Raw genomic sequence first — 27,607 nt, forward strand, 5'->3', positions numbered from 1 at the left:
TGGTAACTTAGTTCAGATAACAATTAAACCTTTGTTATTGTAATCTATCTAGTAGCAAAGAACTATGATGACTTTATAGCACCAAACTCTTGTATTTTCTTGTCCAACAGGATCTGAAAAGGTGCCATCCAAATGGTTTAAAAATGATGAAGATCTTAAAGGTCACCAGGTAATGACCTATTGTTGTGATGTGAAACTTTGCATACAACTCGATAAATATTTTATATGTCTTTATTTGTAACTTAGGCAAAGCAATGTAATATTAGTGTTACATTAGTGAGAAGCATTCATGTTTACCCCCCCCCCCCCCTTTTAGGAATGGGTCTCCTTGAATTTTACGACAGGGTTGGGGGGAGTGCCTCAAACAAGTTTGGTTAGTGTTTCTCTGCTAAAGTCTCTCTCTCAACCCCCACACAAAGCCAGGCTGCCTAACTGCCAAGCTTTACCTTAACATATGGTTTGGGGGGCAGGTGTGAAGATGTTCTATCCCCCCATTGGTCTGAAGTATGGCTGTTTGGAACTGGCTTGTATCAGAAGCCTTCAAGTACCATGATGCCCTAATGGCTCTAGCGGTTGGACAGAAAACCTATAAATTTGGTTGCTTTACCTCACACTCTCTCTCTTACCAAACTGATGAGTGACCATCTCACACCATGAACTGAAAAGGACAACACAATGAAGAGCACAGCTCGGCAGCCATATTGAGACAGGCATGCGGCATGTTCTGAAGAAAGCTGACCACAAAATGATGCCTTAACTAGTGACATTTCAAGTAACTAACAAGTTTGTGTGCTGCCTGAAAGTACACATCGGCATTTATCAGGTTGTATGGTTGCCAATATTCAAATGTACTTTGCATATTATTACTATTTATGAATATTATCAATAATACATTATTTAAAGTGTAACTTAACTCCTGCTTGTCTTTTACTACACCTAATTGCCTGAGGTTATAGATGTAGAAGGGAAGGTGGGGAGAAGTTATCTATATATATAAAATCCCTATGTGCGTCCAGGTGTCCGTGTGTGGGTGTCTTCTGATGAAGTGCGCATGCGCGGGGCACGGTGCGATGCGCGATATTACTGTCAGAGAAAGTTAGAGGCGTTTTATGGAAATACAAACCAGTATTACTGTGAGAGGAAATTAAAGGTACACAATACAGTGACGCATATTACAGCCACATACAAGCCAGTATTACTGTCAGAGGAGATTAAAGGCATATTACAGACGTGCACGCCTATATTACCGCCAGAGAAAATTAAAGGTATATTACGGACGTACAAGCCAGTGGACGTACAAGACGGTTTCCTTCAATAAGGGCGCACACAGGCATCCTTCAATAAGGGCACGCACAAAAAAGGCGAGCCTCAAAAGGGCGACCTCAATTGGTCGCAGCGAATAAAGGCGCGCGTAAATAAAGATCTGCACCTTTGTTGCTCTTCACATATTCCAGAGCCATTTGAACTAAATTATCTACGAACGCCTTTATTCGCCGCTCTCAATTGAGGTCGCCCTTTTGAAGCTCGCCTTTTTGTGCGCGCCCTTATTGAATAGAGCCGTACAAGACAGTATTACTGTCACAGAAAATTAAAGACACACAATACACGGCAGCAGCCCACGAAGAACGGTCAGCTCAGCAAGTAAATATCAACAAAAGAAAGGCTGAAAGAAAGAAAAATACGACCAACAAAAAGAATGAGGTCAAAGTCCCTTGCCATTTAATATAGACCGTTCCTACTAATGTTTATGCACTACTGTTCTAGCGCCAGTTATTGTAACGGGCTAAATGACTAGTATAGTATAACACCTTATAAACAGTGGTAAGTCTGTGAGATTTGAGGCATTCTGACAAAGGCTACATATTAATAATACAATAGGGGAAAGTAGAGTAAAATATTATTCTACCAAGACAAAACACCTATATACAGTAGAAGACGAGGAGCTGATAGATGGCCTCTACAACTACCTGATGAAGTTCTGCCAAGAGCTGTAGGTACTTTTGAAAAGATCGACAGTTCATATTCTGGATGTGGTGATGCCTGACGCTCATTTGGCTTCAGTGAATCTCAAATGAGTACAAAAAGTGTCTCTATGAGTAACGTCCTCTCTGTTTCTGTGTTTGTGATTGGCTCTTATTAAAGCTGTAGGAACAGTTGAGAGGATTTCTTACCAGAGGCAGAAGATCTGTTCATTGATGGACCAGCAGACAGTGAGTGGGACGTCGTGTGGTGTTTGGGGTGAGAGAAAAGTCCTTTCTTTTTCTTTTCAGTACAATTTTTCTATTAAACAGAATAACATTTTACTTGTAGTGAATTTAGACAAGAATATAAACTAAATAGCAGACCCCCGTTACCCTGTGTTCGAATTCAGTGGGTTGGAAAATGGATGGATGGATAAACTAAATATAGATCAATGTAAATATATATGTTTAAAGTGAAATTTAAAATGTGCATTAATACACTTTTAGTATTGGTGAAAGTAAATCTTTTTTTTAAAGTGAGAGAGAAAAGAGTTTGACATTCTGTACTTGAATTGCAACAGTTGGAAGCACAAGGTCAGCATCACTAAAGCATTTAAACTTGGGATTCCAGCTCAACCCCTCCTCTAATAAACATATCCCTTTCTTTATTTGTCTTTTGTCTTTTTTATTTCTGAGTGTTAAACTGACTGTGCATAATAGAGTTGTATATATTTGATTTAACTATTGATATAAATAATAAAGGGCACTTTGTTAAAGATTGTTGATTAAGTTCTGTATATTTGAAATTGTCTGCTTATCTGTTTTAGCCAATTCATATCATCTGCATTTTTTCTTTAATTTTTATAACTGCATTGTACAGTTGTATTCCTTTTTTGTATGTTACAAGCGAACATATCTATCCCCATTACATTGTTCTTTTATTTATATATATATACACACACTGTATATAATATAATATGTAGAAGTGGGCATGCTGCAGTTTTAATACTTCAGCTTCAGTATATTCCCCAATCAGTCTGTTTGTTAAATGAATCTTCTTTGTGCATTCTTTCTTTTTAGATTTGAGCAGAGCCTTCACTTGTATCTACATGGTCTACAGATGGCATGGACTTTGCTGGACTCACCAGTAATCCCACAAAATAAAACGGCTTGGAAATTGAGTATCCTCATCAAGATTTTGCTGTTCACTTACAAACATAGTCTAGAACAATGCGGTTCTTATCTTTATTTTTTTGGGAGTCACATTTTCAATAAAACTTGCCTTTTTAAACTAAAACTGCATCTTTTACATATAGGAACAAAATTAAAGGAAAAGGATTGAACTTATTCTTTAGGCTTCTCCCATTAGGGGTTGCCACAGCAGATCATCTTCTTCCATATCTTCCTGCCCTTGCCATCTTGCTCTGTTACACCCATCACTTGCATGTCCTCTCTCACCACATCCATAAACCTTCGCTTAGGCCTTCCTCTTTTCCTCTTCCTTGGCAGCTCTATCCTTAGCATCTGTGGACGAAAAAGGCACACTGAAAAGCAGACAGATAATAGTTTCTAAATTCTCCTGTTTATTAATTTGGAGTCACAGTAAGTAGAGATTCAAAAGAGCATAACTTATTGCCGCAAAGCTCAATTGAACCCTGATCAAAAGCCAGGAGGGGTTTTTTATACTTCAGCATCTCATGATTAATAAGACAGAAAGAACATCCTTATCAAAACAGTAAAGTTAAACAATATGTCTGTTGAGCTAAGCATTATCTGTGTTTTGGAAGCTAAGCACAGGAGAGACGCCTTTGCATAAACTACATGTACAGTTCTGCAGCCTTGTGACCTTGTCCCTGAAACATTCACTCTGAGAAAGGGAAAAACAAGAAACAGCTTACATTTTATTCATCTAGACACTATTTCTCCTGAACCCTGGAATAACATATTTTTGTTAGTTCATAAGCAAAAGCGTCTCTCACTGGCAAGTTACAAAATAGTTATTATAAAGATTCTAATTTACTAAACACACAAAATACATGGTGCTGAGGAGAACATTGTTCTTCTACACATCCTTCTCCCAATATACCCAGCATCTCTCCTCTGCACATGTCCAAACCAACGCAATCTCGCCTCTGTGACTTTGTCTCCCAACCGTCCACCCTGAGCTGACCCTCTAATGTACTCATTTCTAATCCTGTCCATCCTCGTCACACCCAGTGCAAATCTTAGCATCTTTAACTCTGCCACCTCCAGCTCTGTCTCCTGGATTATATATGCCTGATAAATGGAGAGTCAAAACTTTTGAAGCTCAGTATTCTAAAACCATGAATTATTCTATGGTCTTGACATAAAGTATGCATCTGTGTTTTATATATATCTATATTTTTTATCTCCTATAGAAGTAAGAACATTGATGTAAACCAGTTTTTAAGTATAAACCTATGACAAACGAGAATAAAAAATGTCTTACCAGAAATATCATTGCCAAAATAAATTCCTAGCTGTTCAGATTGAATGATTTAATGGCTATGACTAGACAGACTCTGTGTAGTGTATGCTAAAATGACCAGTAAAGTGGCGTCGTTTACAGCTTGTACAGGTTGTTATGTCAGGGCCATTTGGTCAGTTCTACTGGAGTATACCCACTCTTAATATGCTGTTTGCTTGTGTAGTCATATAGGATTGTGTCCAGCTGAACTATCTGCCATCTCTATCTTCTTAACAGTTGTGATGATGAAGCACATCAGTGCCTGCTGTACAGTTGGACTCCTGGCCTCCTCCAATCTCAGAGACCCTAAAGACAGGCCGATGTGTTTTGCACACCACTAGGACCTGATGGAGTCAAATGGAGGCTAAATGAGATATGAACAAACACCTGTCATGTTTTAATCTCTAAATGTAACTTTTGCATAAGTAATATGTATTATAATAAACATGTATTTGATGGTCTTAAAGAGGTATTAAAAATCCCAAAAGTAATAAAGGTCGAAATAAGTCAAATAATTGAATAGCCTGATTAACAGTTGTACGGTCACAAAAACTTCAAAATTATTACTCTTTTTAAGGAATAATATTTGCTCTTCACAGATTGTTTAACATAGTAAATTTCATTATAAAAATAATGATTGAAAGGTGACTATTAGCTCTATGATAACTGTGTTTCTTATATTTAACACTGATAACATGCAGAGACAGCCAAAGGATGCTTTCAGTTCACAGTTTTATTGCCAGCTTTCTTAATGTTGTCTGTTCCCTGAAACATGAACGTGAGAGTGTCAAGTATGTGATTTGTAATATTCTGTAATCATAATACAGCTAAAAACAAACTTGAATACGAGATCCACAGGCAACAAACTCACTAGAACTGCTGGTATGTTGAGAACAGACATGAATACCAATATTTGACACACATCAGCAAACAAAGAACAGTGGCTGATCTGCAGGCAGAAGGGGGGACAATGGAATATGAGGAATACACAAATAAATAAACTTTGATAAATAGCAATGAAAGTAATAAAACACATTTTTAGGGTTGTGTTATAGAAGTAAAAATTTAACTCTGACGATTTATTCAAAGTTTAAATTAGTAATACATTTATAGCTCGTCTTTAGTGTGACTTGTTAAATGTACGTGACTATTTCATTTGGACATTCAAGTAAACAACAACAGTTAAATATTTGTTTTAATCTGACTGATTTAATCAAGTAGAGTACGTCAATCCATTAAAATTAGGCGGACACAAATTTGTATTCATATGTTCATTGAAATTTTATTCAGATGATGTTTAGTAACAATAAATATCTCATATCCAAACTTTTATGATCATTATTTTCAAAACCGCTAATCATAAACGACGGTGGTAAAAATACACTGTAGTCTTAATAATGCACTCGACAGAATGCTATAGTGTAAGATACTGGCACTAGTAGACTACCGTCGCAGATGTATTTTATGAATATAAACTCCGTCTCTTACAGTCACTTTATCTTGACCGTCCACCTTTAGAAATTATCTTACACGTCCACCTTTAGAAATTACTCCCACCTTGCTTTTTAAATATCCATAAGGCAATTGGCTAAAGTGGAACGTGAATGACAAATAACACCGATTAGCGGTTTGCTGAATAAAAAGCTGATTGTCTGTGACATTCAAATTTTCGATTGGCTGATAAGTGCCTGACGTACACAAATTTAATATATGATTGGCTGAAGTCAAAAATGATTTGTCATGCCCATTTTACTCTGGTCTGCAGCAATACCTACTTGGGCCCAATAGGAAAGAAGGAGCACCATATTGCCATACCATATCGGTCGAGCCCCGGGTTAACAACAACTGCCACCAGTACTGTTAGCCAACAGGGTGCTGGCGGAAATTGGACTACTGTTGGCCGAAGAAGAAGAAGGAGAAGAAGAGGGGGAGACGTGTCCGGAGGCAGAAGGAGAGGAGGAAAGTAAGAGAGTGGAACTGAGGGTAGGAACTTTAAATGTTGGCAGTATGACTGGTAAGGGGAGAGAGTTAGCAGATATGATGCAGAGAAGGAAGGTTGATATATTGTGTGTGCAAGAGACTAAATGAAAGGGGAGTAAGGCCAGGTGTATCGGAGGTGGATTCAAATTGTTCTATCATGGTGTGGATAGGAGGAGAAATTTGGTAGGGGTTATTTGGAAGGAACAGTATGTCAAGAGTGTTTTGGAGGTGAAAAGAGTGTCAAACAGAGTAATGATTATGAAGCTGGAAATTGGAGGTGTGATGATGAATGTTGTTAGTGCATATGCACCGCAAGTTGGGTGTGCAATGGGTGAGAAAGAAAGAGTTTTGGAGTGAGTTGGATGAAGTGATGAACACTGTACCCAAGGGACAGAAAGTGGTGATTGGAGCAGATTTCAATGGACGTATTGGTGAAGGGAACAGTGGAGACGAGGAGGTGATGGTTACGTATGGTGTCAAGGAGAGGAATGAAGAAGGTCAGAGGATAGTGGATTTTGCGAAAAGGATGGACATGGCTGTGGTGAATGCGTATTTTAAGAAGAGGGAGGAATATAGGATTATGTACAAGAGTGGAGGAAGATGCACACAGGTAGATTACATCCTATACAGAAGAGTTGATCTGAAGGAGATTGAAGACTGCAAAGTGGTGGCACGGAAAAGTGTAGTTAAGCAGCATAGAATGGTGGTCTGTAGGATGACATTGGAGGTCAAGAAAAGGAAGAGGGTGAGGGCTGAGCCAAGGATCAAATGGTGGAAGTTGAAAAAGGAACACTGCAAGGTTGAGTTTAGGGAGGAGGGGAGACAGGCACCGGGTGGCAGTGAAGAATTACCAGACAGCTGGGAAACGACAGCAGATGTAGTAAGGGTGACAGCAAGAAGGGTGTTTGGCGTGACATCTGGAAAGAGAAAGGAGGAAAAGGAAACCTGGTGGTGGAATGAGGAAATACAGGAGAGTATACAGAGGAATAGGATGGCAAAGAAGAAGTGAGATAGTCAGAGAGATATAGAAAGTTGACAAGAGTACAAGGAGATAAAGCGCAAGGTGAAGAGAGAGGTGGCGAAGGCTAAAGAAAAGGCATATGATGAGTTGTATGAGAGGTTGGACACTAAGGAGGGAGAAAAGGACCTGTACCAATAGCATTGTTATACCATGGAAGACCCAAAGAGTGTCTGATTTAAAGAGAACATGCCGTAGAGCTGAGCGCAAATGGAGGAAAACTAAACTAACTATTGACTATGAAATATTAAAAGTTAAAATAACAGAATACAATAACACAGTCCGTCTTGAGAGGCGCTGCTATTTCTCTAAGATTATAAATAACAATGTTAGTAATCCCAGAGTCTTATTTTCGACGATTGATCGTCTGTTAAACCCAGGTAACTCAAAGGAATGCCTCCTAAGTACTTCCAGTAAAACCTGTGAGGCTATCGCTGTATTTTTCAATCAAAAAATTAATGATATTAGAAATAACATAGTATATCTCCCCAACACTAAGGATCCTCCTAAACCCCAGTATTCCGTTATAAACAAATTAAACTCTTTCACTAGGATAGATTTACCTGATTTACATAAAATAATTTCTCAAATGAAACCCTCCACCTGTGCCCTTGACCCAATACCAACAAATTTTTTCAAAGAAGTATCGGGCGTGCTAATTGATAATGTTCTTGACATAGTAAATTCGTCATTAGATACGGGGGTCTTCCCAGACTGTCTTAAGACTGCTGTAGTTAAACCCCTACTTAAGAAAAATAATCTCGACCCCTCTGCTCTTGAAAATTTTAGACCCATCTCTAACCTGCCTTTCTTAAGTAAATTTCTAGAGAAGGCAGTCATTATGCAGTTAAATGACCACCTCAATAAACATGCTATTCTTGATAAATTTCAGTCAGGTTTTAGAACAAATCACAGCACAGAAACTGCACTAGTTAAAGTAGTAAATGACTTGCGGGTAAATGCAGACAGAGGCCATTTATCTGTTCTCATCCTCTTAGATCTGAGTGCCGCATTTGACACCATTGATCATAATATTCTTAGAAATCGCCTTAGTCAATGGGTGGGCCTCTCTGGCAGGGTCTTAAATTGGTTTGAATCCTACCTGGCAGGGAGAAAATTCTTTGTTAGTTGTGGTAATTATAATTCAAAGACACATGATATCCTATATGGTGTTCCACAAGGCTCTATCCTGGGTCCGCTACTCTTCTCAATCTACATGCTTCCATTTGGTCAGATTATCTCAGGACATAACGTGAGCTACCACAGCTATGCTGATGACACACAGCTGTATTTATCAATAGCACCTGATGACACCCATTCTCTTGATCCACTAACACAATGTCTAACCTGTATCTCAGAATGGATGAATAGTAACTTTCTCAAATTAAATAAAGAGAAAACCGAAATCTTAGTGATTGGCAATAATGGATACAATGAGGCTATTAGAAATAAACTGGATGCATTAGGATTAAAAGTCAAAACGGAGGTAAAAAGCTTAGGGGTAACCGTTGACTGTAATCTAAATTTTAAATCGCATATTAATCAGATCACTAGGACAGCATTTTTTCACTTAAGAAACATAGCAAAAGTTAGACCTCTTATATCATCGAAAGATGCAGAGAAATTAGTTCATGCGTTTGTTTTCAGTCGACTAGATTACTGTAATGCACTCCTCTCAGGACTACCCAAAAAAGACATAAATCGTTTGCAACTAGTGCAGAATGCAGCTGCTAGAATCCTTACCAGGACAAGAAAATCCAAACACATTTCTCCAGTTTTGATGTCACTACACTGGTTACCTGTGTCATTCAGAATTGACTTTAAAATTCTGCTTATGGTTTATAAAACCTTAAATAATCTCGCCCCATCTTATATATCGGAATGTCCGACACCTTATATTCCAAAATCGTAACCTCAGATCCTCAACTGAGTGTCTCCTTAGAATTCCAAGAGCAAAACTTAAAAGAAGTGGTGAGGCGGCCTTCTGCTGTTATGCACCTAAAATCTGGAATAGCCTGCCAGTAGGAACTCACCAGGCTAATACAGTGGAGCACTTCAAAAAACTGCTGAAAACACATTACTTTAACATGGCCTTCTCATAACTTCACTGTAATTTAAATCCTGATACTCTGTATATCCAATTCATTATCTATATATATAATTCTCTAAGCTGCTGCCAGAGCGGCACGAAACCCATGAAAGCACACAGGAAGAAGCCATATATAGATTCTCTAAGCCGCCGCCAGAGCGGGCAAGACACCTATGAAAGCACGCAGGAAGGAGCCATGCCCACCAACTCTAAGACCATTGGATACGACGAAAACTCGCACAGCCACACCCACCAACTTCTGTTTGTCTGTGCCACAGTCCACATGCAGCTCTGAGCCACGTTGACTTTTCATTAGTCAACCTCAGTGGAACCTTGGTTCACACAGTGGCAGCGCCAGAGAGAGACAGAGGCACACACACAGACAGCGCAAGAGAGAGAGCCGCGCACACACACACAGGCAGCGCCAGAGACAGACAGAGACACACACACAGGCAGCCCGAGAGAGAGAGCCGCGCACACACACAGGCAGCGCCAGAGAGATACAGACGCACACACACAGGCAGCGCGAGAGAGAGCCGCACACACACATAGGCAGCACCAGAGAGAGACAGAGGCACATACACAGGCAGCGCCAGAGAGAGACAGAGGCACACACACAGGCAGCGTGAGAGAGAGAGCCGCGCACACACACAGGCAGCACCAGAGAGAGACAGAGGCGCACACACACAGGCAGCCCAAGAGAGAGACCCGCACACACACAGGCAGCCCGAGAGAGAGACAGACGCACACACACAGGCAGCGTGAGAGAGAGACAGAGGCACACACACAGGCAGCGTGAGAGAGAGAGCCGCGCACACACACAGCCAGCGCCAGAGAGAGACAGAGGCACACACACAGGCAGCGTGAGAGAGAGAGCCACGCACACACACAGGCAACGCCAGAGAGAGACAGAGGCACACACAGGCAGCGCGAGAGAGAGAGACGCACAATCCTTTACAACACAATGAAGGAAGCAGTCTTTAAAAACCAATAAACCCTGTGCCTCTTTTTCATTAGCGTCTCACCTGCTTCACCGATGCAGGCCCTGCAACAGTCGAGACGCTCTCTCAGCAGCTGACCTTCTCTGTGCCTGACTCCACTACTGTCAGTCGCCTGATTGAAAATGGCCTTTTGAAGGGGAGCTATGGACCCGCTATATCACAGGAACACATTGCCTTCAAGCCTGCTCTCGCTCACTCTAACGTACCGGCTTTCTCTCTCTCCTCACTCGCTCGCACACTGCACAGGGGAGAAATGCCCGCAGCACGACTCCACCCGGAAACCGTTTCAGCCACACTTCCACGCCCCTCCCTACGCTGTGAGTGCGATGATTATTTATTTAAAAATGGCCTTTTGAAGGGGAGCTGAGGACCCGCTATACCACAGGATCACCTGTGACATTGCCTTCACATTGTTTTCCTTTTATTTATGATCCCGTCGAGCAGATCAGACACCCAGGCAAACAACACTGAATAATCAATAGCTGCAACCACTTTGCCCGCCCCAACTCCTCACCTGAGTCGGTTTCGTCTGTGTTCAGCAGTGTTTCCCAAACTCGGTCCTGGTGAACCCCTGTGGATGCAGGGTTTTGTTCCAACCAGATTCCTAATCATCAATGCTGGTGAAACTCATCAGGGATAAGTTGGTTTTTCTAACGCAGCCGTGTGGCAGATTAGTCTAGCAGGATGTAATAATCCGAGATGAATGCGCGCCCCCACGCTGAGTGAAAATCTAATGTATATTGAGTCTAGAAAACATGATCACCAAGTCTTTGATAGGCTGTGTAGAAGAAGAATGTTCTCCTCAGCACCATGTATTTTGTGTGTTTAGTAAATTAGAATTTTTATAATAACTATTTTTCTAACTTGCCAGTGAGAGACGCTTTGGCTTATGAACTAACAAAAATATGTTATTCCAGGGTTCAGGAGAAATAGTGTCCACATGAATAAAATCTAAGCTGTTTCTTGTTTTCCCTTTCTCAGAGTGAATGTTTCAGGGACAAGGTCACAAGGCTGCAGAAAGTACATGAAGTTTATGCAAAGGCGTCTCTCCTGTGCTTAGCTTCCAAAACACAGATAATGCTTAGCTCAACAGACATATTGTTTAACTTTACTGTTTTGATAAGGATGTTCTTTCTTTTCTTATTAATCATGAGATGCTGAAGTATAAAAAAACCCTCCTGGCTTTTGATCAGGGTTCAATTGAGCTTTGCGGCAATAAGTTATACTCTTTTGAATCTCTACTTACTGTGACTCCGAATGAATAAATAAAGTGAATTGAGAAAATATTATCTGTCTGCTTTTCAGTGTGCCTTTTTCGTCCACAGCTGCAACAAAATGATGAAAGAACGGGCGCATTTTTTTCTCACAAGCTGGGTGGTGGGTGTTAGTTAGTTAATTAGTTACTCGAAGGATTTCAAGATTTAATATGCACAAGCGGTAACACTGCAAAAGCAGCCCAAACCAGAAAAGGCGGCTGGAAAAAAGTGGCCGACAAATTAAACGCGTGTGCATTGTACTTACTGAATGCAGCGTTACGGATTTTGCAAATGTTCATTTTTTCCCTCTGCTTAAAAAACATTAAAAAAGTGGCGTGATTATGCGGCGTATACTACGCCGCGGGTTGGTATGCAGCGTGTAAAACAGTTTGTCGCGGATAATTTGCCTTTTACTTTAACACGAAGACAATTTCCTGTTAGATTTGCCTTTGCAATGACAATTAATAAGGCACAGGGCCAAACTTTCAAAAAGATGTGCATGTATCTGCCAAAACCAGTTTTCAGTCACGGACAGTTGTATGTTGCTCTCTCCAGAGTTCCATCTTTTCATTCACTTACTGGTATGCCTGCAGGAACACGTGCAGTGGGCGAGCGAGCGAGAGAGAGAGAGCGAGTGACACACACACACACAGGAGCGTGTGAGAGAGAGCGAGCGCTGGACGAATAATAATACTTCATTACATTGATATACCGGTGTTTTCAGTATTCAAAGCGCTATCCACACATGGAGGAACCGGGAAGCGAACCCAAAATCTTCCACAGTCTCCTTACTGCAAAGCAGCAACACTACCATTGCGCTACAAGGCAGTTAAAGAATGCACCAGGCTCGATTTTGTTTTCACTTCTGTTTACAGCGATCGGATCGTAGCATGCATTGTTGCAATGTTACTTTTCTTGGTGGTTTATTACATTACGGATGTTTCACATGTTAATTTTTTCCCCTGTGCTTAAAAGACATTAAAAAAGTGTTTCTTAACTGTGACTCCGGAACAACTCAGTACGCAAGCTATATTAACCCTTTGCGGTCGTTAGGCCAGAAAACTGGCCTTAGTAAAAAGTGCGCTATAGGTCGTCAGGCCACCGCTGGTGGCCCTGCAAGTTTCTGACCGATTTGCACAGTCGCCTGGTCGAGAAAAGTGGCCTGTGTTATTCCTACGTGCTTGAAAGAAATAACTGCTGTAATTATTGGCGTTTTTTCAATAATTAATTACGACTAATGTAGCGTGACGTTGAAAATTAAATACGACTGCAAAGGGTTAAGCGTCAACAACGAAGACTCGCTACACCTTAATGAACAAGTGCTGAAACTTATCCCTACCGACAAAGTAACTTTCACCAGCGTGGCCTCTATCGTCACAGACGATCCCGCTTTCAGTCACGGACAATTGTATGTTGCTCTCTCCAGAGGTCCATCTTTTCATTCACTCACAGTGGTATCCACAAACCCACCCCATTTGGACAACTGTGTCGTTCAGGAAGTGTTCACCCATCAATACATAATTATGCAGCGTATGCTACGCCGCGGGTTGGCTAGTAATAACTATTCATTCAAAATCTGTACTAACCCCTACTCTCTCTTCTGTTTCCTTTTCCGGTGTCCTTTACCCAAAGCACCATGATGTTCCAACAATGATGGATGGATTAAAAGCCAGAAGTCTGTATGACTATCACCATCAAGTGACTCCGTGAGAACCCTAACTACAAAGAGGACTATTTCATTTATGTTAGGTAGAATGCCCAGAGGGGACTGGGCGGTCTCTTGGCCTGGAACCCCTACAGCTTTCTGGAGTTTTTTTTTGTTTTTTCTATACACCCTGGCCATCGGACCTTACTCCTTTTCTATGTTAACTAATGTTGTCTTATTTTAATTTTGTCTTTTATTTTTCTTTTCTTTATTATGTAAAGCACTTTGAGCTACTTTTTGTATGAAAATGTGCTATATAAATAAATGTTGTTGTTGTTGTTGTACCAATTGGCTAGGGGCCGAGCTGGGAAAGATGTGCAGCAGGTTAGGGCCATAAAAAATAAAGATGGAAACGTACTCACAAGCGAGGAGAGTGTGTTGAGCAGATGGAAAGAGTACTTTGAGAGGCTGATGAATGAAGAGAACAATAGAGAGAAGAGGTTGGATGATGTGGAGATAGTGAATCAGGAAGTGCAATGGAGTAGCAAGGAGGAAGCAAGGACAGCTATGAAGAGGATGAAAAATGGAAAGGCTGTTGGTCTAGATGACATACTTATGGAAGCATGGAGGTGTTTAGGAGAGCTGGCAGTGGAGTTTTTAACCAGATTGTTTAATGGAATCTTAGAAAGTTAGAGGATGCCTGAGGAGTGGAGAAGAATTGTACTAGTGCCGATATTTAAGAATAAGGGAGATGTGCAGGACTGCAGTAACTACAGGGGAATAAAATTGATAAGCCACAGCATGAAGTTATGGGAAAGAGTAGTGGAAGCTCGGTTAAGAAGTGAGGTGATGATTAGTGAGCAGCAGTATGGTTTCATGCCAAGAAAAAAGCACCACAGATGCAATGTTTGCTCTGAGGATGTTGATGGAGAAGTATAGAGAAGGCCAGAAGGAGTTGCATTGCGTCTTTGTGGACCCGGAGAAAGCATATGACAGGGTGCCTCGAGAGGAGCTGTGGTATTGTATGAGGAAGTAGGGAGAGGCAGAGAAGTATGTAAGAGTTGTAAAGGATATGTACGAGAGAAGTGGGACTGTGGTGAGGTCTGCTGTAGGAGTGACGGATGCATTCAAGTTGGAGGTGGGATTACATCAGGAATCGGCTCTGAGCCTTTTCTTATTTGCAAAGGTGATGGACAGGTTGACAGACAAGATTAGACAGGAGTCCCAGTGGACTATGAAGTTTGCTGATGACATTGTGATCTGTAGCGATAGTAGGGAGCAGGTTGAGGAGACCCTGGAGAGGTGAAGATATGCTCTAGAGAGGAGAGGAATGAAGGTCAGTAGGAACAAGATAGAGTACATGTGTGTAAATGAGAGGGAGGTCAGTGGAATGGTGAAGATGCAGGGAGTAGAGTTGGTGAAGGTGGACGAGTTTAAATACTTGGGATCAACAGTACAGAGTAATGGGGATTGTGAAAAAGAGGTGAAAAAGAGAGTGCAGGCAGGGTGGAATGGGTGGAGAAAAGTGTCAGGAATAATTTGTGACAGACGGGTATCAGCAAGAGTGAAAGGGAAGGTCTACAGGACGGTAGTGAGACCAGCTATGTTATATGGGCTGGAGACGATGGCACTGACCAGAAAGAAGGAGACAGAGCTGGAGGTAGCAGAGTTAAAGATGCTAAGATTTGCACTGGGTGTGAGGATGGATAGGATTAGAAATGAGTACATTAGAGGGTCAGCTCAAGTTGGACAGTTGGGAGACAAAGTCGGAGAGGTGAGATTGCGTTGGTTTGGACATGTGCAAAGGAGAGATGCTGGGTATATTGGGAGAAGGATGCTAAGGATAGAGCTAAGAGAAAAAGAGGAAGGCCTAAGCGAAGGTTTATGGATGTGGTGAGAGAGGACATGTAGGTGATGGGTGTAACATAACAAGATGCAGAGGACAGAAAGATATGGAAGAAGATGATCCGCTGTGGCGACCCCTAACGGGAACAGCCGAAAGAAGAAGAAGAAATGATGCAACCATCAAAATGTGTCTCCTCCCTTTATCATTTAGGAAAGCTGATGCCGCCTTGTAAGTCTGATGTCACTGGACGGTCTACTGAACATGGACACATTATTTTCTCATTACTGTATGAACTGGCCTTGTTGCACCATTGTGTTATTAAATTCATAGTTAACTAAACAGAATTGTTACTTATCTTTTAAATATGTTTCTGTGCTTCTCAGTAAGAGTTATTTTTGATTACTAAAAAAGAAAAAAGCTGTACAGTATTTCCTCTCTTCACAAGAATGACGTTTTTATAAGTTTGCTGGTACTGTACTTAAAATCAACTTACACATGTAACGGCGCTCAAGTGAGTGAGTTCCCCCCAGTGTTTACGTGTATGGGTGACAGACGTCGTTCCTCAATGTTAAAAGCCCTCATTGTCGCCCAGACTCAGAGGCGGCCTTAGGGGTGTGCAGGGCCTAGTGCTGACCAACCCCACGCGGGGCCGGTTAAGTCAAACGCTGTTACCGGTATGTGTGAACTGTATAAACATGCGCGTGAATTTAATAAAAATAATGTTAACATACACCGGATTTTCTCATTACAGTATTCAGCAAAATTTTTGCAAGATAACACACGGACTTTATCAAAATATAACTAGAGAATATAATTTGACAAATCTGCTCGAACAGGACACGCGGGGCCTGGGGCGGTCACATCACTTGCCACCCCCAAACGCTGCTCTTGCTTAGACGAGAGCAGTTCACTACGAAGGTTTGGTTTTTTTACTACCTCACAAAGGTACCACATGGAGGACACAGCAATTGCTACTCTCTGAAGTGACGTTCTCAAAGGCGGACGTGCGGGAGGTGGTTAAGCAGGTTAAGTCGGCCCAAGAGTACTCCAGTTGGCGCTGACCTGGCACTGCTGAGCGCCGAGGATGAAGAGCAAGATGTCCGCGGCTCAGATACTTAAAACGTGATATGCCACATCCAGATCTTGTCATGAATTGGCAGTCATTAGCTCGTCAACGGGGACATTTTCGTTAAACACGTCTAACAAGACCAGATTTTTACCTTTGCATGGCGCAACTTGTACGAGCCTTTTTCATACACTCCAGAAGGTGCATCCTCCCCATTGCTTCAAAGCAGTGAAGATAATAAATGAAGCTGTAAAGTTTTCTTACCGAACACATGTATTTTTAAAAATATTTTTACGAAATATCCATTTGTAAAAATCGGATTTACCTCCACTCCTTTAAGTTGTTGGCTACTAATGAAGAAATCGGAAAGAACCGAGGGGGGCCGAGTTTGACACACCAACTCTAAAGCTTTAAATTCACAAAGCATCTTCTGAACCACATCATTGGGAAATTCTGTCAGGCCTTGACAAAATACGTACAGTCACAAGAGTGATGTTCTTTTTTTTGTACCTTGCATTCATTACTAAACGTTATTTAATATAGGGATTACAATGTCCCCCTCCCATTATAATTAATTGTTCATTTATTTTGTTTATGATATTTGTTGTATTGAAGTCAGGGCAAATAGAGGAAGTGAAGACTTGATTGCTGAGTATTTCAGGCAGAAATTCACTCTATGTCTAAGTGTTAAAAAATGTGTAATATTCTTTTGCAGAGATGCAGACTATATGTGTATCCTGGGGAATTGTTGAATATGGAGAGATTACACCTCTGAAGACAGAAGTGAACCTTTGGGACAGGGCTACAAAATTGTAAGACGTGTTTTTATTACTTTAACTGTGCTGTAGAAGTATTACTTAGCAAAGAAATTGGATTATTGTATTTAAATATACATTTATGTAATACAGACTTTCTTTCATTATATTATCCATCCATCCATTTTCCAACCCGCTGAATCCGAATACAGGGTCACGGGGGTCAGCTGGAGCCAATCCCAGCCAACACAGGGCACAAGGCAGGAAACAATCCTGGGCAGGGTGCCAACCCACCGCAGGACACACACAAACACACCCACACACCAAGCACACACTAGGGCCAATTTAGAATTGCCAATCCACCTAACCTGCATGTCTTTGGAATGTGGGAGGAAACCCACACAGACACGGGGAGAACATGCAAACTCCACGCAGGGAGGACCCGGGAATCGAACCCAGGTCCCCAGATCTCCCAACTGCGAGGCAGCAGCGCTATCCACTGCGCCACCATGCCGCCCTCATTATATTATGCTGTGTTTAAATAAGAGAAAAGCTTTATTAATAATAATAATCTGAAATAGACTTTTTCTGGTCTCTGAGGTTCAGTTAGGGTGTATGAACTTAGTGGTTTAATTGAAGTAAAAGGGGGATTTAGAGATGAGACCTACAAGATGATGGGGGTCATTACATCTACTAGTGACCAAACCTGTTAAAGCCCATCATCAGTTTCTAGGCCCTGAAGTCTGAAATTGAGGCGTGAACCTTATCGGCCTACGAAAGTCATCTTTGTTTCCGGATCTCTCACCCTAATTCCTAGAAATAACCCGAGTGCCCCCCAGGCCCGACTACAGTCACTCACAGACCTTTTTGTGTTGTCCCAGAAGCACAAATATGGAATTGAGTAAAGTGACATATAATGAAACTGGTAGGAGTAAAATGCTCTCTCATTGGTAAAAACTAAACATGTCTCATGTTGAGCAAAAAAAAGGGGCACATGACAGTTATTTTTATTATTTTATTTTATCATCAGCAAATTTCATTACAGGCCAGTTTAGAGGCAATTGCCTTTTAATCTAAATTGCTTGTCTGTAGAATGTAGAAGGAAATCCACACAGGCTCATATCAGTAAGTATATCTGAAGAGAAAATGAAATGGTCCCCGTGACCCTGTGTTAGGATATAGCGGGTTAGAAAATGACTGACTGAAATTAAATGGTTTAAAGACAGAAAAATATGATGGAAATGCTTGAAAGAACAGTAGTGTTGACTTTTGGTGTTGGAAATGCTGATGTCATTAGAAAGTATATTAAAATGGCTAACTTAAGTGATGCTGATTATAGGAAATTAAAGTTAGTGACTTATTCAACTAATGCTGACTTTTGTGCAAGAATGCACATACCCAATGAAATACTGTGCGGGTCAAAAAGAATCAAGAGTTGTGCAATGTTTTATTTAATCTCGCTTAAGATGGAAAATTGTTTTTCGTCACACTGTAAGTGTGTATTCTCACTGCTTATTTGGGGAATTGTTTAGTCCTGTTTGGTTACACAGTAATAAATCTGTGCTAAGTAACATGTTGCCTCTCTCCGATGCTATGGGAAATAAGAATGTACCCAAGAATATAGTAGTCGTAGGATTTATTTGCCTCTTAACTTCAAGGCAGAGTACAAAGAAGAATGTTGTATATTTACACAGTGCCAGATGAGTAACTGGAAAAACCCATTCAAATGTCAGTAAGGGTACTGATATGTAATGATGTGTCCTGTGTTTGTGTTACAAAGGTGCTGGACTAGGAAAGGTGCCATGGGGAGGTCAGATGCCAGTTTTACATACAAATCTGAGGAAATGAATGCATGTTTCACTTATAATACATCAAATACAGTATCCTCCATAATGTTTGTGACAAAGACCCATTCTTTCTTGATTGACCCCTCTGCTCTACAGTTTAAAATTACAAATCAAACAATTCGGACTTGATTAAAGTGCACATCAAAACTTTCATTTAAGGGTATTTGCATACATTTTCATCACACCGTGTAGAAATGACAACATTCCCCCCCAACCCCATTTCAGGCAAAATGATTGGGACAATTGGTGTCATAGGTGTTTGTGATTACTCAGGTGTGTTTCATTGCTTAACATACTTCAGTGTGTTTCTACCCTTTAGAGTCTGTATTTGCCATTGTTCAACATGAGTACAAGAGCTGTGCCAATAAAAGGCAAAGAAGCCAGTATGAGGCTGAGAAATAAGAATTAAACCATTATAGACACCAGTAAAGCCTTAGGATTACCTAAATCAACTTTCTAGATATTATTAAGACGAAAGAATGCACTGGTGACCTCAGTAATCGCAAAGGAACTGGTAGGCCAAGGAAAGACCTCCACTGCTGATGATAGAAGAATCCTCTCTACCTCCTCCTTTTTTGCTATTTATAGGTTAAATCCATTCTAAGGATGTGTGCAGTAAGTTTTCCTGCCCTTGTTTCCCACTGAACACATCTCTCCATACGCCTTCCTTCATGATTCCATAACTATACCTATCCCAGCCACTCTGAAATGGATTAACAACCTTTCATTGTCAATGCCATTGTGTTTTAACACAATTTCTAAAAACATTAAAAATTCCTCTAGGAACTCAAACCATCAACACATCCAATATAAAATTTGTGTTTCGCTTAAAAAAGCGTTTTCTGATGGGTCTAGCCCCGATTCACTCTGCCACCAGTGCTTCCTTAGTGCACAGGGTACCTTTCTCTTCTGCACTCTTCTGTATCTTATGTATTTCCATCACCTTGCTCTCCTATTACTTCACCTTTTTTAGATTTCCTTCTCTGTTCATCTGTGTTGCATTACTTCATTAGCCACAATAGCAGCTAAACCCCTTACAGTATAGCTTCATAATGGAAGAACCCTGAATTGGTTACTTTCTTGAGATGGAAGTCCTGCTTTTATAATCTCATTTGGGGGGGTCCAAATTTATATAGAAAAGTTTTTATTTTGTTCTATTATTTTTTTCTGAATTTTAAAAACCAATAAAAATTCATTACAAAAAAAGGAGAAGAAGCCCCAAACGCCTGTCTGACAGATCAGAAAACAGTCTTCAGGATGCAGATATGGATGTATCAGAGACTACTATCTGTAGAAGATTTCATGAACAAAAATACAGAGGCCACACTGCAACATGCAAACCACTAGTTAGCCATAAAAACAGGATGGCCAGATTGAGTTTGTGAAAAAGCACTTAAAAGAGCCTTCCGAATTCTTGAAAAAGGTCTTGTGGACAGACAAGATGAAGTTGAACCTGTATCAAAGTGATGGGAAAAGCAAAGTGTGGAGACGAAAAGGAACTGCATAAGATCTAACGCATATCACTTCATCTGTTAAACATGGTGGTGGGGAAGTTAAGGCTTGGGCATGTATGGCTGCCACAGGTACTGCAACCCTTATCTACATTGATGATGGAACTACTGATGGCAGTTGAACAATAAATTATGAAGTTTATAGAAACATCTGCTCAGGTTCCAGTAAATGCTTCCAAACTCATTGGACAGTGCTTCATCCTACAACAAGATAATGATCTTAAACATGCTGCTAAGGCAACACAGGAGTTTGTTCAAGATAAAAAATGGCCAAGCCAGTCACCTGATTTAGATCCAATTGAGCATGGCCTTCATATGCTGAACACAAAACTCAAAGGGAAAAGTCCCCAAAACAAGCAGGACCTGAAGATAGATAGATAGATAGATAGATAGATAGATAGATAGATAGATAGATAGATAGATAGATAGATAGATAGATAGATACTTTATTAATCCCAAGGGGAAATTCACATACTCCAGCAGCACCTGATACAAAAAACAATATTAAATTAAAGATTGATAATAATGCAGGTGAAAAAACAGACAATAACTTTATATAATGTTAACGTTTACCCCCCCGGGTGGAATTGAAGAATCGCATAGTTTGGGGGAGGAACGATTTTCTCTGTCTGTCAGTGGAGCAGGACAGTGACAGCATTCTGTCGCTGAAGCTGCTCTTCTGTCTGGAGATGACACCATTTAGTGGATGCAGTGGATTTTCCATAATTGATAGGAGCCTGCTGAGCGCCCGTCGCTCTGCCACAGATGTCAAACTGTCTAACTCCATGCCAACAATAGAGCCTGCCTTCCTCACCAGTTTGTCCAGGCGTGCAGCGTCTTTCTTCTTAATGCTGCCTCCCCAGCACACCACCGCATAGAAGAGGGCACTCGCCACAACCGTCTGATAGAACATCTGCAGCATCTTATTGCAGATTTTGAAGGATGCTAGGCTTCTAAGGAAGTATAGCCGGCTCTGTCCTTTCTTACACAGAGCATCAGTATTGGCAGTCCAGTCTAATTTATCATCCAGCTGCACTCCCAGGTATTTACAGGTCTGCACCATCTGCACACAGTCACCTCTGATGATCATGGGGTCCATGAGGGGTCTGGGCCTCCTAAAATCCACCACCAGCTCCTTGGTTTTGCTGGTGTTCAGGTGTAGGTGGTTTGAGTCGCACCATTTAACAAAGTCATTGATTAGGTCCCTATACTCCTCCTCCTGCCCACTCCTGATGCAGCCCACAATAGCAGTTTTATTTATTTTATATATATATAGCAGATGGCTACATTAGAGGCTTAGCAGAGCAACACCAGAGAAAATCCTCAGCACCTGATGATGTCTGTGAATCTCAGACTTCAAGCAGTCATATGTAACAAAGTATTAAATATGACTGCTTTAATATACCAAACATTGCTATGCCCCAAACATTATAGTGCCCTGAAATGGGGGGATCATTTAGAAATAATGTTGCCATTTCTACATGCTGAGAGTGAAATGTATTCAAATACCCTTAAATAAAAGTTTCCAATTTGCACTTCAATCATGTCCGAAATTATTTGATTTGTAATTTTAAACTGTGGGGAAGACAGATAAATCAAGAAAAAATGCGTCTTTGTCCCAAACATCATGGAGGGCAGTGTATATGATGTCCCTGCACACACTCTGGGCAGATTTGAAATGGGCTGGGCACAAAAAACACTACTCAAACATCATATTCCGCATGGAGGAATGGGGAAGATTTTCTCCACGTCTATGTCAGAGAAACATCTTCTTGAGGGGCAACACCAGCTATTAGAGCCAAGCGTGTACTTACTTTTTCAGACAGAAATGGCATATCTGTTCATTAACTGTTGATTACATTATAGCAAAGTCACACTTTTATCCATCACCTTTATGTAAAGATGCTCCTTAAATGAAGATCAAATCTTGATATGTCCATATATTTTAAAAGGTAAACATTTCATGGGTATTTAGTATTTATGTTTTCACAATACTGTATTACAGAAAAAAAAATCCAAACACCCAAAGGGTGTGTTGTAAAATGAAACAAAAAATTAAAATGCTTTGACTACATTTTCTTTATTTCCATAAAAACAAAGGTGGGAACTAGTGACCAGAGCTGTTGAAGACATTCCCATCAACAAAGCTTTCACATACAGAGCAAAAACCAGGAGAGCCGTGAAATGTCATGGATGGAGAAAAGCCTGCTTCCTGAAGTTAGTGGAAAAATAGCATAAAGAGCTTCTAGTACTCTATCATTCAGGCCCACGGCTGAAAAGTACACCTTAACTAATAAGTATGGTTCTTTTCTAAAGTAACTGCATTATTGTAGTTTTATATTTCACTCATTCTTTTATATTAAAATATGACAGTTACTATTCTGGTCACCTCGGCTACAAATTACAATTACTACCAAAAAAGTAGCACTATAATGTCAAAAAAACAATTTCTAAATTCATCCCTGGACTGAAGAGAATGCCCAATGAAACTCTTTAGTCTTGAGAGAGATGGCTCCATTTTGACACAATCCATGTCTTCAAAATTCTCAAAGGAATTAAAACAATTGGTTCAGCAGAATCCATTCATTTAAAATTGTGCGTCACATAGTCAAGAATACCAGCTGGAATTAAGGAAAAGTACATTGAAGATGGTAGTTTCCTCCTTTTGTATGAAGGAACCCTTCCTAGCTTCCAAGTCAAATATCTGAAGGACAGACCCCAACAGTTTTAAATTACATTGAAATAAAATGCTGGGACAACCAAAGCAGCCACACAGACTGGATGGCTCCTTCTCACATCTAAAATACCTTCTAAAAAATAAAATGTTATAATAGAATATGAATAATGACTAACTTGTATCTAAAACATTTGTAAAAATATATCACAATTTCTGAAAATGCATATTATATATCAAAAAAATTATTGGAAGACTTCAGAACAGAAGCCAACTACTGTATATAAAGTGCAACTTGCTATTCATAAATGGCTGTCAGGAAATGACCTAATCGTCAATTTTACCACTGCAGTCGGACCATACAATTAGTAAAGTTCACATTAAGTCACTGCTCCACTCCAGTGGTGTCTAGTAATATGTATTATAGAAATTCAACTACTTTTAGTAGTACACTGTACTGCTTTTTCTAAAAAATTTCCTATATAGTGCCCTGGCAGGTCACATTCTGCACTGAATAGTAGGCAGTAATCAGCCCTGAAAGGGGCACCAGTTCATTTCTGGAGCTGCTGCTACACAAACCTCCACTTGTTTACATCACCAGTTCAGTCTCCAGAATGTGGGGGACAATGTGTACAATAACTAATATAAGTCTTTCTTGTTCATTTAATTATGTTTTATTTAACTAGTCATGTCATTTTCTAACCCACTTCATCCAGATCAGGGTCCTTGGGGGCAGGGGTTCTCAAACTTTTTCAGTCCTGGGACCCCTTTACAAGCCATACAATATTCGCGGACCCCTGATGCGGCCTGATTTGTCAACCCAAATTATAATAGCATAGCCACAGGCATAAAGTGTAAACTTCTTTTATCTGAAGTCGACTTTATAAAATAAATCATTCTTTGTAGTCATATCATAACAACACTAACTATTGACAGTCAATGATACAGTGTCATACGACAGTCACAGGACTAAAACCTGCTTAGCAAAAACAAAAAATGCAAAACAACTACAACTACAATATTTAGTGCTTAATACTCATACTGCATAACTACAATACAACATTGTTCATTTAATAATAAAGAGTAAGACTATTAATTTTATGGCTCCCTACCAGTGGTAAACGTTTTAATTATTTAATATGTTCAAATGTATTACAAATACAATTACATTAGACTCTAATACTCATAGAAACTAATGAGATGTGTGGGCTTGCTTTTGTCGGCAGAGAAGGTCTATCCTTGGTGAGATTTTTGATAGACACACTCGAATGTCATCTTCCACCTGGAGACGTGATCTAAACTTAGATTTTATCACAGCTAATGCTGAGAACGATGCTTCGCACTGGTAGGTAGTTGCAAATGGGACCAGCACAGTCAGTGCTCTCTCAGCTAAAAGCGTATACTCGTTCCTAACGTTGCACCAAAACGCGGTCAATGTTTGTTCTTGAAATTTAAGTTTGAGACTTCTGTCACTAGACAATTCAGCCAACTGTTCTTCTTCCTTCCCGGTCAAGTTGGTAAGCTGACAACTGAATGGATTTCTGATCCAGTCATAATCTGCAATGTTATCTGTTGGAAAGTACCTGTCAAAGTATTCTTCCATCGCCGACAAATGGTCAAAGATATCTGTTGCCAAGTTATCAATGGCCATATTGTTTTCATTCAGAAATTCAGTTAACAGTTCAAACATATCACAGCTTTTATTTTGTACTCGTGTCTTCCATATTCTCAACTTTTTCTTGAAGGCAGTTATCTTGTCTGTTGTTTTCAACACGCTTGAATCTCTGCCTTGCAGTGATGTGTTAAGTGCATTAAGTTGACAAAAGATATCAGCCAGGTAAGCCAATTTTGCAAGCCATACATTATCTGAAACAAACTTCACCAGCTCTGAGTTTTTGTCCATCAAAAATGATGCCAGTTCACTGCGAAGCTCGAAGACACGTTGAAGTACCTTTCCGCGTGACAACCAGCGAACCTCTGTGTGTAGCAGCAGATGTCGATGATCTGAGCCGCTTTCTTCGCACAGTGCAGCAAACAGTCGTCCGTTCAACGGTCTGCACTTTATCCAATTAACTAGTTTAATGCATGTATTTAGCACTTCACCGAAGGATTCATTTAAATTCTTACTAGCAAGAGCTTCGCGATGAATCATGCAATGTGTGGAAATAATATTCGGAGAAACAGTTCGTACGCGTGCAACAACCCCACTTTTATGACCTGTCATTGCTGCAGCTCCGTCCGTACAAATTCCAATACAGCTGGACCACTCAAGCTTGTTAGCAATGAAGAAATCATTTAGCATTGCAAATAAATCTTCACCTGTCGTTCTAAGTGGCACAGGTTTGCAGAACAGAAAGTCCTCGACCACATCATTGTCAAAGCAATATCTAACGTAGACCAGTAACTGCGCTTGGCCTGCAATATCGGTACTTTCGTCCAACTGTATGGCAAATGTACTGCTTTGTAGGCGCTCAACCAATTGTAATTGGATGTCATTGGACATGTCGCAAATTCGCCTTCTGATGGTATCGTTTGATACTGGTATAGACAGTAATTTTCGGCTACTTTCTTTTCCTAACATTATCTCGCATATTTCTAAAGCCGCTGGCATAATCAAACTCTCCGCAACCGTGTGTGCTTTTTTGCTCTTAGCTATTCGCATTGCCATAATATACGAAGCCTTAAGAGCTTTTTCATTCACTGTTGTCGCAGTGCTAATAATTTTCTGCTGATTTGCATACACTTCTGCTCGACGTTTGAAGAAATCAACGGGGTTGTCTTTTAGTTCATTATGCTTTGTTACAAGATGGCGCTTCAGTTTAGCAGGTTTCAAACTTTCGTTCGATAACACGTTTAAACAAATGACACATTGTGGCTGATCACTGTTGTCTTTGTACGGTATAAATCCGAATTGTAAATATTCAGGATCATATTTACGTAATTTTGCCTTACGCGGTGCGGACTCTCTTTCGGCATCATGTCTCAGTTCATCGCCACTATTTCCATTACCCCCGTGCTCTTCTTCAGATATCCGCTTACGCTTCAAATATTTATCCATACGTTAGTTGGGCGTACGAAAAACAATTTAACAAGCAAGAATTACCACTGTATAACTTAATAATTTATCATAAACTGTGCCCTGCCTGGGGTTTGTTTCCTGCCTTGCGCCCTGTGTTGACTGGGATTGGCTCCAGCAGACCCCTGTGACCCTGTGGTTAGGATATAGCGGGTTGGATAATGGATGGATGTGCACGATTACAGGCTGCGTCTATAATGACGTCATCGTAGAATAGTTCTTAATAGACATATATATACTATATATAGAATATAAACAGTAGTGAGGGGCGAGTTGATTATTATTCGCATTATCCGATTGGATAAAATGGCGTTTAGCGAAGAAGTTATTAATTGTAAGCAATTTTCACCCTTTCTGCGGACCCCCTACGGTCGTCTCGCGGACCCCTGGGGGTCCGCGGACCACAGTTTGAGAACCGCTGCTTGGGGGGATGTTGGAGCCGAACCCAGCTAGCAATGGGTGCAAAATAATAATAATAACTTATTACAAGGCAGGAACAAACCCTGGACAGGCTGCCAATCCATTCATTTAACTAGTTAGTTTCCCTAAATAAAATTTTGTCTATTTATATATTAAATGTTATATATTTCTCTTTGGTATATTTCTTTACTTGCCATTTATTTCCAGACATTTTGCGAATTATTCACATATGAAACTGATTCTGGAAACAACTCCAGTGGGTAAGTGGAAACCCATTGTCTCTGACATAGATGTGTGTTTCTCATTTCAGTTCGTCTAATTTTAGCCTGTCAACAAGTCTGGACCTTCATTGTCCTTGGGCCCAAAATCTTAGGTTGTGCTCACAAAGTGGTAACTGGAAACAAAGTATCAGAGCCATCCAAACCATTCAACGTACGCCAGCCAAAATGGTAAAACTTTCATTGAAAGTTTTTATTGTCATAAATCCCACTAACTTACCCTTTGTTCAATTATATATTGTATTTCCAGAATCATTTTACACATGTCAAGGTGGTATTTTTAAAAAGAAGATTCAGGAAAACAGTTACTTTGAAGAGTCCAGGATAGTGAGTGGTCACTCATCTTCAGACAGAAACAGCTCCATGATGAGGACTTGGTGTTTCAGTCATCATAGTTGAGCAGAAGATCTGCTCCAGAGTGAGAGACTCATTATACATCCTAGGTACCTGCTAATCTACGAGGATCAGGTGACACAGAGCTCAACTGCCCAGCTAGGTGGTTTACTGTCATAGGAGACAAATGCTCTTGATGGGCATCCTTCTTCTGCTGTACCTTCACTGGCCATCTGCTCTGCAGACTCATCTACTGTCCGATCCGTAGAGCAGATATCATCAAGTATATCCACCTCATCTGAGAATGGCTGCTCCAAAACCCTTAAAACACGATTGACCTGCAAAAAAGAAAGAGTAAGACAA

At 40.4% G+C, this 27,607-nt stretch overlaps 2 protein-coding genes across 4 annotated transcripts in view; both read right to left on the reverse strand.

Annotated features, from left to right (window-relative positions):
- Positions 1–26,938, reverse strand: part of LOC127529225 (SCAN domain-containing protein 3-like) — a 146,749-nt gene extending 119,811 nt beyond the window's left edge. The window contains exon 1 of one of the 2 annotated variants that reach the window (XM_051932231.1): positions 22,749–26,938. In XM_051932231.1, the coding sequence (XP_051788191.1) occupies positions 24,330–26,195 (1,866 nt within the window). In that variant the 5' untranslated portion in view covers positions 26,196–26,938 and the 3' untranslated portion in view covers positions 22,749–24,329. The remainder of the gene's footprint in view (positions 1–22,748) is intronic. The other variant, XM_051932238.1, reaches the window with a different exon arrangement.
- The window catches only part of selenoo1 (selenoprotein O1), a 160,015-nt gene that overhangs the window by 118,875 nt on the left and 13,533 nt on the right, over positions 1–27,607 (reverse strand). The window contains exon 9 of one of the 2 annotated variants that reach the window (XM_028807527.2): positions 27,085–27,582. The exons of the other annotated variant lie outside the window; for it this stretch is intronic. Within the exon in view, the coding sequence (XP_028663360.1) occupies positions 27,367–27,582 (216 nt within the window). The 3' untranslated portion in view covers positions 27,085–27,366. Of the gene's footprint in view, positions 1–27,084; positions 27,583–27,607 lie in introns of those variants that run through there. 2 annotated transcript variants of the gene reach the window in all.

This window comes from Erpetoichthys calabaricus, chromosome 1, assembly GCF_900747795.2.
Source record: "Erpetoichthys calabaricus chromosome 1, fErpCal1.3, whole genome shotgun sequence".
Lineage (NCBI taxonomy): Eukaryota > Metazoa > Chordata > Cladistia > Polypteriformes > Polypteridae > Erpetoichthys > Erpetoichthys calabaricus.